Genomic DNA, 14,307 nt, shown 5'->3' with positions numbered 1-14,307 from the left:
TTATAGAAATATTGGTAATAATAGTTTTAGAAAGGGCCTTATTTGGGTGGGGCAAACTCCCCTCCTTATGAGGCACGGTGCCGAGACTTTTAAAGTGCAAATCTGTATAAAATTTCGATTCGAATGACACTTCATTCATAAAAATCGGTTCACGTGTCGATAATTTGAAACGATTGCTATACTTCCCCTTAACAAGTGTAAGAGCTGATCGCCGCATTAATGTTACGTAGGGGAGCCCTAACTCTATCATCCTACCAAATTTTATCAAAATCGGGCCAAGATTTACAGAGTAATTAGTAATAATAATTTTGGAGGGGGCCTTACATAAAGGGGGCTAACTCCTCTCCCATTCGATGTACAGCGTCGGGACCCCCAAAAGGCACATCTACATAAAATACTGAATCGAATGACACCTCATTCATGAAAATCGGTTCATGCGTTTAGGCGCTACGTTGTTTACAAAAAAGGTAACAACAAGAACAACAACAACAACAACAACAAGAACTTCCGAACAAGAACAAGAACATTTTTTGAAAAAGCCGTTTTTGCTGATTTTCGGCAACTTTTTTCTCGAAACCTATTAGATCTGGGTGGTTGCAAAAAAATTACAGTTATAAAGGAGGGTTTGGAGTAAGATTTAAAGAAAATTTGGGAATTTTATCTTTTATAGAAAAAGAGAAAAAAATTGTCAAAGTTGGGTGTTTTTCAACGTTACGCTTTTTCGTGCAGTTTTTGATGGTCAACCCTTATACAACTGTCCTACCGGACAGTTTTAATAATTTATCTTGTTTCCTCAAATATCGAAGATTGTACTCGTATATTCACAATTAAAGGAACAAGAAACCAAATTACTTGATTTATAATGTTAAGTTTTATAATCCAAGGATTTGAATGTATGGGTTGGCAAATAAGTTCGTTCGGTTTTTGAGGGTGGAAAAAATAACAATTTTTTTGATCCGCAGAATAAATTTTAATCAATTATATATTGACCATTCTTACTGATGACTTCTTGCCATCTTTCCACCAACTTCATTATACCACGTTCGTAAAACGTCTGTGGCTTATCGACGAAAAACCAATCAAACTGTTTTTTGACAGTCTTCTCATTATCGAAAGTTTTTCCGTTCACAGAGTTCTGCAACTATCGGAATAAATGATAATCAGAAGGTGCCAGGTCCGGTGAATACGGAGGATGAGGCAAAACATCCTAGCAGTTTATTCCGAGTGGTCAATGACGCATGCGGTCTGGCGTTGTCGTGGTGGGAGACGACACCTTTGCGATTTGCCAATTCTGGACGTTTTGTGCGGATTGCATGGTCTAATTTGGTTAACTGCAAGCAGTATGCGGTTGAATCAATTGTTTTGCCTGAAGGTAACAGCTCGTAATAGATGATACCTTTATAATCCCACCATACGGAGAGCATACTCTTCTTCGGATGTAATTCCGCCTTCGAGCTTGTTTACGGCTGCTCACTGCATTGCTTCCGTGATCTTTTAAGCACTACATTATCTTAGACGATCCATTTTTCATCTCCCGTAACCAACCGCTTTAAAAATGGGTCGTTTTCTTAACGTTTCCGCAGCGAATCGCAAATGGATATGCGAGTGGTTAAGATGGCCTCGGTTAATTCATGCGGTACCGAAACATTGAGCCGAGAAACGTACCCCAGCCGGCGCAAATGATTTTTGGAGCTCATATATGATATGTTAAGTGCTATTGCTATCTCTCTCACCAATTCGCATGGATCTTTATCGATTACGCCCTTGTCATCATCTGAATTAATCTCAGTTGGGCGACCGGAGCGAGGCGCATCATTACTGCCAAAATCTCGAGAACAGAAATTGACAAACCACTTTTGGCACTCGCTTTCTGTTAGTGGTCAATGACGCATGCGGTCTGGCGTTGTCGTGGTGGGAGACGACACCTTTGCGATTTGCCAATTCTGGACGTTTTGTGCAATTTGGTTAACTGCAAGCAGTATGCGGTTGAATCAATTGTTCATAATAACATCAAATAACATTTCTCAAATAACATCATCACCATAAACACAACATATCTTTCTATGAGCCTCTGCAGCTCGTTTGCCCTTTTTAAAATTATAGAGCAAAATATGACGAAAATGCACTTTATTTTCTTCCATCTTTACAGCTACGCAGCAAGCACAATAGTAATGTTTGTTAAACCGAAATTCAAAGAAAGGTTACACTTAACATAATATTTCAAATGAACAGTCGAGTTGTGCGCTTGCGCCGAAAATAAAAAAAGAAAATCGGAATGAATCTGCACCAAAATAAAAACCGAACGAACTTATTGGCAAACCAATAATAATTGCTAAACGAATAGATATTAAGGTTTTTTGTATATAACTAACTAAAGGCACGTTTACTCCCCAAAAAGAATGAAATGCAGACATTATCAGGGGTGCGTCTAAACTTTTGCCCGGGGGCCTTTATTTAATAAATAAATCCAATACTTTTTTTTTTTTAAACTTTGCTTTTCTTATTAAAACAAGGATACAAAAGAGCCAACAAGTGGTTAAAGGCGCCTGAATGCTGAGAATTATATTTTCCAGCGCCCTCCTTTATGAAATTTAAAATCCTTATGAAAGAAAAAAAAAATAAAATTAATTTTTTCCCTTCAAAAAATGTGGATTTTCAATTTTATCGAACATAATAGGATAAATATAGTTAAAATAACATTTCTCAAATGAAAAAGAAAATAATCCAAAATAGAAAAAGCTTCGGATAGAGTAATACATCTTATTTTCAAAAACTTGACGGCGATAAAATGTTTTAACTTTTGGAAATTTATGAGATAATTTTTTCTGATTAAAATAATAATAGTATAGGTATATCAGTTCAATTTTAGTATATGTTCCGCCGAAGCGAGTACAAAAACTAAAATTTCCTAAAGATATTAAGGTTTTTAATTCAATATAATAATAGACACTTTACTATGTGAGGTCGCTTTTAAAATACAAACCTATGGAAATCGGTATTTTACAAAAGTTATGTAGTAGTAGGAGAAATAACGGTTAGGATTAGTAGTATTTCATAATACTAACAATTTAGGAAGGAGTAGGTTAGGCAGTGTGAAAGAGGTGTAGGGGTGCCAATCCAGCCATGGCAGGGTGGCAAACAGTTGTCTTCCTGCACTTTCTCGGGAGCCACTGCATTCTAGGACGGGTGAGTCTATGAACGGGATTGTCACCCTGTCACGCCTATGAATGGGCTGCGTGAATGTAAATAGGTTTAGATTGTAAATGAGTGAGAGGAATATAGAGTACTCCATTCAATGTATATATATTTATCAGGATGAATGTATTTATTAGGATGTTCGTATTTATTAAGATGAATGTATGTATTAAGACGAATGTACTTATTAAGACGAGTGTATGAGTGTGTATATAAATTTTGTGTAAATAGGTGATTTTAAAATTTAGGCTAGATCTCTATGGGGTGCAAGGAATATCGAGTACTCCACCCCAACATTAGTTAGTTAGGCTAGAAGGAAAAACGAGTTAGGGCAACCAATAGGTTAGTTTCGACAAGATTAGATTAAAGTAAATCAAGTAAAATAGTAAAGTGTCTATTCTCCGGTATAGTTCAGGTGCAAAGGACCTTCGATGTTGAGCACCTTTCAAAACAAAAATATCAGTTCAAAATAAACTTATATTTTGATTAAATGAAAAACCTATTACTTCCTCTACCAAATTTTTGATGATGAGTTGAGTTTTTCCACAGAAATTAGCGATTAGCGAATTAAGTAAAGAACAAGAAGCTCAAATTTTATAACTCGTTAGCGAACACCGATGGGTCTCGATTACAACTTACCGTTTAAAGTCTCTCAACCAAAAACACTATTTTACTTTTCCCTCTACTTCTTGAAATATTCTCGTAAACGGTTCTAACGATTTTTTTTTTTTTTTAAACTTGGCATGCTGATGTTTGACGTTAGTTCATTGTCAAGGCAACTAAAATGCTATTTTGTTAGGAAGTGTCTTGCAGAGTTTCATGGTTGATTCCTTGCAGGGCAATTTGACTCATGTAATGGGACTTTTTAGCAGAGTTTGTGAGGAAGAAGAAGCTGTTTCCAATGAACTCTTACTGATCAGGGTGTGAGGCGATCAAGTTCAAGGTCTCTGGTCAGATAGTTGTATTGAAGAATTTAGGGTGTTTGCCCATTACGGGAACCTGTGGAATCGTTCATTGCTCCTCGGATTACGTAGAATCCAAAATTGAAGTGCTAACCACCTCTTGAACTAAACGTTTATTCAATAATTTTCATGAAACTACTTTTCATTAAAAGGCAACCCGCCATATTAACATTACCTAATTCTCCTGACCTAAATATAAGAAAATATTGTTTTTCTCTTTTCTTAAAATCGTAAAAAACTACCGAATTCCCCTTCCACCTTATGCATTACGAATAAGAAAAACCAATAGTATGTCTACATTTGAATAATTATTTTCATATAGAATTTTTACTGCATAATCTGATAATTACTGAAATACCTATGGAAGAAAAATTAGTACAAAAAATCTACACTACATTTTTCTATGTAAAATTAGTCTATTAATAACTAACCAATCAGATTGTAGGGTTAAACATGTAAAATATGGGCGTTTGGAATAGCCAATCAGAAGCTAGAACGTTCATAACTTACAAAACCCAAGGCCACACCTTTTTTCTACCAGACTGCTGCTTGTTGAAATGTACTAGGTTCAGAGATCATAAATAATCATAAAATATAACGTGTAATTAATAGAATTTTTAATTATTTTTTCGAATAATCACGAATGATTTTCTATAAATTTCACTTTAATCAGTGTACACGTAATCCTATCATTTAATCCTAAAATTTCTTAAATAATTTATTTCTTGTGGATACTTATTAGTACTAAAATGTTAAGCTTCACACAAAAGTGATGCTTTTGAATGTTTTCCAGTTCTGCAACTAAAAAATATTTATAGGCGTTAAAAGAAAAGCTAGTCCAGTTTGTAGAAAATCGTGTTTTAATTAGGGATATGTGAGGATCCTTCATAAATACTTGTGAACCTAGTTCTGGACCACAGGTTTTAAACGAGTATTTCTTTTGTGGGCTAGAAGATATTTACGCTTCATTTGAATTCCCAGATAGTGTTGGCGTAGCGACCGGTTCATTCTTCATAACAAAATGAATAAATTTATACATTTTTTATTTATTTCCATGTTAATAATTTATATTTTATTGCAGTGGCACCCCTCAATCAAGGCCAGCTCACGCCGCGTCCTGGATATAACATAACCAATTTTTTAATGATAATGTTTCTGAAATTATGTTTACAACATAATTTCATTGGTTTTATATAAGAATGGTCTGTAATAATTTTGGAATTACCAAATTATAAATATATATTATAAATAAGAATGGTGCAATAAATATATAAAATATAATAGTTCATCATATAGGGGCTGCTAGTGGTTTTAAGAAGTATTAAATTAATATTGTTAGACCGACGTCATTTAGACTGACTAAAACAACAGTTTTAATTTTAAACTAACTTCTACATTAAGGGTAGTTGTTAATCACCATATTTTAGTATAAGAGGCCATTACTAACTCACAATCACTTAATGAATCGGATTTTAAAAGTTTACGAATTAGTTTCTATTTACTCTTTCAATGATGCTGGACTTAAATCTGTGGTTTTCTCCGCAAATTTCGGAATATTAAGCCCCAGGCTGATTAATATAAAAAATCTTTCTTGATTTAGACTTCCAGACGTTCCATCGATTTTAATGACTTAATTAGGAATAGTTCATGAGGGAAGGCTTTCTGTAGCTGTGTCAAGAATATGAATTTTGTTTTTTGTTAGAAATGCAAATTTAATTAGTAAATTTTTTTTTCGGTGCTTCCAGAAGCGAGATACAGGCACCAACTTTATTTTTTCAGATGGGGAGGTATGGTTTTTATTTAAGAAATAGATTCCTCTATTTTTTTTAAGAAAAATTTACTTGAGCGGTTTTTAACTGTGAGCGAAATTTCAGAAGTTATGAATGAAAACATGATTCTTATAAGAAACTTCAATATGCTATAACGGTGTTTTGATTGAATAAGAAGAAAAGTACTATCTTATTATAAATTTTACCCCTCATTAATATTAGAGATCATGCTCGAAATGGCATCCACCATTAGAGATGCATAGACATGCTCTTTCCAGCCAATTGTCCCTTTCTGCCAAAGAAATAGATTCGAATTTAACCGAGTTACAGGCATCTATTATTCTCTGTTTTAGTTCATCTATAGATGCAATCCCGACTTGATTCTGATGCACCTAGATTTAGAAATGCTTTTAGGTAAGCAGAAATAAGAAAAGAAAGAAAAAAGTTATGGATAATCACCTTGTTTTTCAGGTATCCCCAAAGGAAATAGTCCATAGGTGTCAAATCCGGTGAACGAGGTGGCCATTGAATCGCCCCCCGAGTCGATATAACACGTCTATCAAGAAATATCTGATGGCGTTATATCGACACGGGGGCGTTTCTGCAATACTGAAAAATATTATTTAAATTTTTTTTACTAATTTTCCCCCATAGGTATTTAATAAATTATCGAATAATGCAATAAAAATTGATATCGTAAAAATATCCAAAATAAACATGTTTTGAACATTATATTTCCGGCTTCATACTTCTAATGCAATGCAGAATTAAAAAAGTTAATGAAATATTTTCCTGAAGTAAAAGAAAGAAAAACCCAGATCCATGAATGAAAGTGAAAGAGCACCATTTTATGTACTGGATAACTGTGCTTTTATTTGTGGGGGTGTGGCTTAGGTGTCAATACGTCATCAGCTACAGCCCGCCTACTTCACACATCCCGTTCGCCAATGAGATTAGCCAATCGTTTTTAGTAATTATTTCTAAGAAAAATACTCGTATTTAATTTTTTTTTTTTACTAATTTTTCCCCTATAGGTATTTGATAAATTATCGAATAATGCAATAAAAATTGATATCGTAAAAATGTCCAAAATAAACCTGTTTTGAACATTATATTTCCGGTTTCTTACTTCTAATGCAATGCAGAATTAAAAAAGTTAATGAAATATTTTCCTGAAGTAAAAGAAAGAAAAACCCAGATCCATGAATGAAAGTGAAAGAGCACCATTTTATGTACTGGATAACTGTGCTTTTATTTGTGGGGGTGTGGCTTAGGTGTCAATACGTCATCAGCTACAGCCCGCCTACTTCACACATCCCGTTCGCCAATGAGATTAGCCAATCGTTTTTAGTAATTATTTCTAAGAAAAATACTCGTATTTAATTTTTTTTTTTACTAATTTTTCCCCTATAGGTATTTGATAAATTATCGAATAATGCAATAAAAATTGATATCGTAAAAATGTCCAAAATAAACCTGTTTTGAACATTATATTTCCGGTTTCTTACTTCTAATGCAATGCAGAATTAAAAAAGTTAATGAAATATTTTCCTGAAGTAAAAGAAAGAAAAACCCAGATCCATGAATGAAAGTGAAAGAGCACCATTTTATGTACTGGATAACTGTGCTTTTATTTGTGGGGGTGTGGCTTAGGTGTCAATACGTCATCAGCTACAGCCCGCCTACTTCACACATCCCGTTCGCCAATGAGATTAGCCAATCGTTTTTAGTAATTATTTCTAAGAAAAATACTCGTATTTAATTTTTTTTTTTACTAATTTTTCCCCTATAGGTATTTGATAAATTATCGAATAATGCAATAAAAATTGATATCGTAAAAATGTCCAAAATAAACCTGTTTTGAACATTATATTTCCGGTTTCTTACTTCTAATGCAATGCAGAATTAAAAAAGTTAATGAAATATTTTCCTGAAGTAAAAGAAAGAAAAACCCAGATCCATGAATGAAAGTGAAAGAGCACCATTTTATGTACTGGATAACTATGCTTTTATTTGTGGGGGTGTGGCTTAGGTGTCAATACGTCATCAGCTACAGCCCGCCTACTTCACACATCCCGTTCGCCAATGAGATTAGCCAATCGTTTTTAGTAATTATTTCTAAGAAAAATACTCGTATTTAATTTTTTATTTACTAATTTTCCCCCATAGGTATTTGATAAATTATCGAATAATGCAATAAAAATTGATATCGTAAAAATGTCCAAAATAAACCTGTTTTGAACATTATATTTCCGGTTTCTTACTTCTAATGCAATGCAGAATTAAAAAAGTTAATGAAATATTTTCCTGAAGTAAAAGAAAGAAAAACCCAGATCCATGAATGAAAGTGAAAGAGCACCATTTTATGTACTGGATAACTATGCTTTTATTTGTGGGGGTGTGGCTTAGGTGTCAATACGTCATCAGCTACAGCCCGCCTACTTCACACATCCCGTTCGCCAATGAGATTAGCCAATCGTTTTTAGTAATTATTTCTAAGAAAAATACTCGTATTTAATTTTTTATTTACTAATTTTCCCCCATAGGTATTTGATAAATTATCGAATAATGCAATAAAAATTGATATCGTAAAAATGTCCAAAATAAACCTGTTTTGAACATTATATTTCCGGTTTCTTACTTCTAATGCAATGCAGAATTAAAAAAGTTAATGAAATATTTTCCTGAAGTAAAAGAAAGAAAAACCCAGATCCATGAATGAAAGTGAAAGAGCACCATTTTATGTACTGGATAACTATGCTTTTATTTGTGGGGGTGTGGCTTAGGTGTCAATACGTCATCAGCTACAGCCCGCCTACTTCACACATCCCGTTCGCCAATGAGATTAGCCAATCGTTTTTAGTAATTATTTCTAAGAAAAATACTCGTATTTAATTTTTTATTTACTAATTTTCCCCCATAGGTATTTGATAAATTATCGAATAATGCAATAAAAATTGATATCGTAAAAATGTCCAAAATAAACCTGTTTTGAACATTATATTTCCGGTTTCTTACTTCTAATGCAATGCAGAATCAAAAAAGTTAATGAAATATTTTCCTGAAGTTAAAGAAAGTAAAATCCGGATCCGTGAATGAAAGTGAAAGAGCACCATTTTATGTACTGGATAACTATGCTTTTATTGGTGAGGGAGTGGCTTACGGTGTCACTTTGTCATCAGCTACAGCCCGTCTACTTCACACACCGATGAGATTATCTAATTGTTTTTGGTAATTATTTCTCGGAAAAATACTATTAAATTTTTTTTTTTTTTTTTTAATTTTTCCCCCATTGATAATGATTGAAGATTTGCCTTTAAAAGTCGCGAACAAATTTCATAATCAATTGGGAATGCCATTACCCGAATAGATCTGCGGCTGCTTCGCTATGGACTGAGCCACACTAACGCGTGGTCGGGTACAGCTAGTGTAAATTATTGTTATAATGTACAGTACGATTTCCGTAACTCTAACATCATTTTGTTGATAATAGCAACTATTAAAATCAGCTACTACGTGAAAATTGTAACTACCTTAACTATTTGAATGCGTTTGCTAAGAGATTTATTTCATCCTAGACATATTTTTCATCTATAGGATAACTAAGTCTGTATTTGATTGATTCTAATTGCTAAAACTTTTCTTCACTTATATGATTACGTTATTCTGTGTTTTATGTCTGCATCTGCCTATAAATAATTACCAAAAAATAGTGAAAAAAATATTTTTTAAAATCATTTAAATGATTGAAAATTCAAAATTATTAGTTCCAATTTTACAACCTTGTACATGTGTTATGCAAAATATGGATGCGTTATTAAATAACGGAAATCAATAAAAATAACAAAATAAGTAAACATTGCATTTTTTGTTTTCCTTTTTCATCGTCTCTTCAACGAATAATTCTATCATTACGTCCTCCAGCAAGGGAAATTAGAGGCAACAATTTTAAAGTTTAACAGAAAATACGCTAAAAAAGTTGGGCCTACAATCAAAGAGAATAAATAAGCTACAGTTGAGGCAAAACATTTTAAATTTCTAGAATTAAAAAAACCTTCAATCTAGAATTCTAGATTTGAATAAAATCGTTCCTCTGAAAGTAAATTTGGATTATTTTTCCGAGTACTTTAACATTTTTTCGAAAACACGTTTTTCTTTTTCTTAATTTGTTCTTTTTCTTATTTATTTTGCAACTGTATGAAGTACAATAAGCAAAAGAGATGAGTGATAAGGGATAGCGTAAATACACATGCACGCATATATATATATATATATATATATCCATACATATACGCGCACATGCATGTGCGGCAAGGACGTGATTGGAGTGAACGACGACCATCTAGTGATGGAAGCCTTAGATCGCCACGTTGGCAACCTTACACAGCAACCATTCTAGGATGTCGGCGTTATGTGTTGAGATGGTTGCGTGGCCACCGCCGCTTTAGTCTGCGCTGTGGATTTGAAGGAAGTGTTGTAGTAGACATGTTGTGGATCAGAGGATTGTAATGACTGTGCAGATTTGAGTGGAGTTTGTGGAGTTTTATGTAGCGAGATTGTGCTATTTCAGAAACGAGAGGAATATTTAGATCAGAGTATATAGTATGATTGGAGACGTAGAAGGGAGCGTTAACTATTGTTCTCAGGATTTTAGACTGTAAGGTTTGAAGTCGGTTGATGTTCGATTTTTTGGCGCTTCCGTAGAGCTGTATTCCGTACGTCCATATTGGGGCAAGTAGAGTGGTGTATAGTTTTCTTTTGTTCCTCAGGGTCAGTTTTGTACATTTGTCGAGAAGTCTTTTCAACATTTTATACCTCAGATTGAGGTCAATTCGTTTGAGTCTCGTGTGGGGGTTCCAAGTTAGTCGTTTGTCAAGATGTAGTCCGAGATATCGCACTTGGTTAGTGATTAGTTCAGAAGTATTGTGGAAGGGAGAGTTTTCTTGTTTAAGGTGAATACTATGTATTTAGATTTCAATTCATTCACTTTGATTCTCCACTTTTGCAGCCAAGGCTCGAGAAGATTTAGGTGTGATTGGAGTGCAAGGCATGCTGTTACAGGATCTAGATAAGGAGAAAGAATTGCAGTGTCTACTCGTTCAACGATTTTTTATCTAAAATTATTTAATCGTGATGGGTAAAGGAATTGGAGAATAAGACAAAAATCTGAATTAGCTATGTAAAAAATAGCAAATTAAACGAAGTGCCCAATTTACCTTTACTTTGTTTTTATAAACAAGGCAGTCGTTTAAACTGCTTAAAAAATTATAAACTTTTGTGAACTACTTACTATCGAAAAGCTATCTGTCCTCTAATCCCTGCACTCTTCGATCTTCGACCTACACCACTCTATTCCCCCAGAAGTCAAAGTTCTATTCAACTATTTTCAATTTTTAGAAAATGCACCAATGACAATAATAAATTAATAATATAAAGAGATTTACTCACCCTTAATGGGTTGTATGTGAGTTCCAGATGTCTGAGCAATGGTAGCCGAGTCCAAACTTGAGGCACAGCCGCTAGTCGACACTTGGAGACCAGCAATGTACGTAAGTTTGTTATGGACATGAGCGCACCTGAAGAGAGATCTGTCAGAGCGTTTGAGGACAGATTCAATGTAACTAGATGTCTAAGTTGTGGTAACGCTGGCAAAGATCTCAGCCCAACTTCTCCAAGATTCAGTTCTCTTAATGAACTTAAACGGTTCAATAAGGTTTTATAATTTGTTCTTAGTTTATTGCCACATAGTTCAAGACGTAGTAAGCCAGTTAACGGATCAAACACATTATCCGCTAGGTTGGCCAACTTATTGTAACATAAATTCAAACCGGTAAGTAACGGTGTTTCTGGAAACATTGTCGCGTCAACATGCTCGATTTGATTGTAAGACATGTCTAGCAGTCTTAACGTAAAACCAACTTCTCCTAGTGCTCCACTTGGAACGACTACAAATTCATTATTTGATAAATCTACTCTTTCTAATTTTGTATTCTGAAAAGCATCTCTTGGTATGCTTCTTAAATGATTGAAAGACAAATCGATTATTCTTAGATGTGGCAGTGTCTTGAACTGTTCCATATGTAACTGTTCGATATGATTGTGACTGATGTCCAAGATTTGTAGGTTGCCAAGTCCAGCAAAACCACGTTTCCTCAACGTCACTATTGAGTTATGCTGTAGCGCTAGAGCTTGAAGTGACGCTAGTTCACCAAACGCGGCTTCATCCAGTTTACTGATATGATTGTAACCTAAGTAAACTTTAATTAACGTGTGATGAATAGCTTCGAAAAAATCCTTTGGTACTGTGCTTATCCGATTATGGGTCAGATCAATGGTATGAATACATACTGGTCGCATGGTGTCCGCCACTAATAATGTTGTAATGAGATTGTTTGATAAATTTAAATTAAGTGGTAAATATGGCGCTGTAACGTTATGAAACGCGCTGAGAGAAAAATCGTGCAGTTCGTTTGATTGTAAATCCAAGCGAACCAATGTTGAGATATCGTTGAACGTTCTCGGTGATATTGTTTTTATCTTGTTATCAGAAAGAATGATGGACAATTTGGACGGAAGACTTCTGAAAGCGTTGGTTTTTAACGCTCTTATTTGATTACCACTTAATACGATTGATTGTAATTCTGGAAGGTACGCAAATGTATGCGGATTTACTGATAACAAATGATTATATGATATGCGGATGTCCCTTAATTCTCTGTGCACACTAGGAAGAAACACGCCAGCTGGTATATGAGCTAAACGATTGCCATCCAAGTTTAAGTATTGTAAATTTTTGAATGAATATAAAGAACTCTGAGCAATAGATCTTAAATTATTATTGTCTAAAGCTAACCATACTAAGGACTTCAAAGGCTTTAAATATACTTCTGGGAATTCCTCTTGGTACAAGCCAAAACTCATTTCCAAACTTTCTAAACTTTCCTCCACATCGACAAAAGCTTCCATGTCGATTGCGCTGATTTTATTAAACGATAAAGAAAGTTCACGTAATTTGGGCGTATGTCTAAATGTGTTGGCTGGTAATTCCACAATTCTGTTATTCATTAATAAAAGTGTGTCCAATGATTCTAAACCATAGAAATCTTCTTCAGTTATTTGCATAATATGATTATAGCCCAAATTCAAATGAGATAATTTTCGACAAGCAGCCAACGATTCGTATGGAATCGATTCTAATAGATTATCAGAAAGTGATAGAGCACTTAAGGTAGAACTGAAATTATCGAATGTTTCATTATCTATTCTGGAGATATTATTTGACGGTATGTACAAATATTTTAATTTCTTGAGCCTTGTCAAAGCTTTTGGCACAATCTGCAATTGATTGCCTCCTATATCAAGATATTCTAATGTATTTTCAACGCCAGCAAAAGTTTCTTCAGATATTGATTTCAATCTATTCTGTGAAAGATAAACTCTACCAAGTTCTGTCCCTTTAAAAACACCTCCCTTAACACTAACTAACTTGTTTAATTCAAGATTCAGGTCTCGCACTTGAAGAGTTCCGTTGAACAGTAACTGGGATACTTGTCCAATGGAGTTTTCACCCAGGTCTAATTTATCTATTTTCTTTCGATTTTTAAAATTGTACAATGGTATCGTATTTATGAAGTTATCTCTTAAATACAGCCAAGATATTCTGCTACCACTATCTAAGAATTCCCATGGGAATTGATTTAATAGATTATTTGATAGTTTGAGTGTATGCAATGAAGGAGGTAATTTAGCATTTTGTAGAGTTCTAATTTGATTACGTTCCAAATTTAACAATGAAAGACGCTGAAAGACTCCTAAACCCTCTACATCGGTTAAGTGGTTCTCTCCGAGGTACATGTTCGTCAAGGATTGAGCGGCACTGCCCCAGTCACCATCAACTGTGGTCAGACTGTTACTGTAACAGAAAAGAACAGAATAAAAAATATTATTATACATTCCTGGGTCAGAATTAAGGAAAGCAAGTAATATGACCAAGGAAAAACAAAATCTGTTAAATTTTTTATTCCCCCCCCAAAACATCGATTAGTCTAATGATTTCCAAGCATTCCTCGTAATCTCATAATTAAAAAAAGCTGTATGAGGAATGAGGTTTATTTTATTTAGAGGTACCTTTATTACTAACAAGCGAAGAATTTTTTAATTATTAAATAGCGTTACATAAACATTGGACTGAAAGACAATATTGCCAGTTGGTATAAGCAAAATGTTGTGTTGGCCTCCGGACAGTGTTCTCTCGGTAAAGGCAACACTGTCCATCACCGGTCAGTGAGCTAGAAGCTACTAGGAAGAGAAAATCCACGAGCCAGCAGCTGGATTCGAACCCGTGATCTCCGAATTGGTATCCAGTAAATCACTAACCACTC

The 14,307-nt window shown here is 34.2% G+C and overlaps 1 protein-coding gene across 3 annotated transcripts in view; it reads right to left on the bottom strand.

Annotated features, from left to right (window-relative positions):
• The window catches only part of LOC141456190 (chaoptin-like), a 532,556-nt gene that overhangs the window by 152,885 nt on the left and 365,364 nt on the right, over positions 1 to 14,307 (bottom strand). For all 3 annotated transcript variants that reach the window (XM_074131931.1, XM_074131933.1, XM_074131932.1), the window contains exon 6: positions 11,375 to 13,838. In XM_074131931.1, coding sequence (XP_073988032.1) covers positions 11,375 to 13,838 — 2,464 coding nt within the window. The remainder of the gene's footprint in view (positions 1 to 11,374; positions 13,839 to 14,307) is intronic.

Source organism: Rhodnius prolixus, unplaced genomic scaffold, assembly GCF_049639745.1.
Source record: "Rhodnius prolixus isolate KJV_2025 unplaced genomic scaffold, Rpr scaffold_4, whole genome shotgun sequence".
In the NCBI taxonomy this organism is placed as follows: Eukaryota; Metazoa; Arthropoda; class Insecta; order Hemiptera; family Reduviidae; genus Rhodnius; species Rhodnius prolixus.
This window is presented reverse-complemented; position numbering and strand designations above follow the sequence as displayed.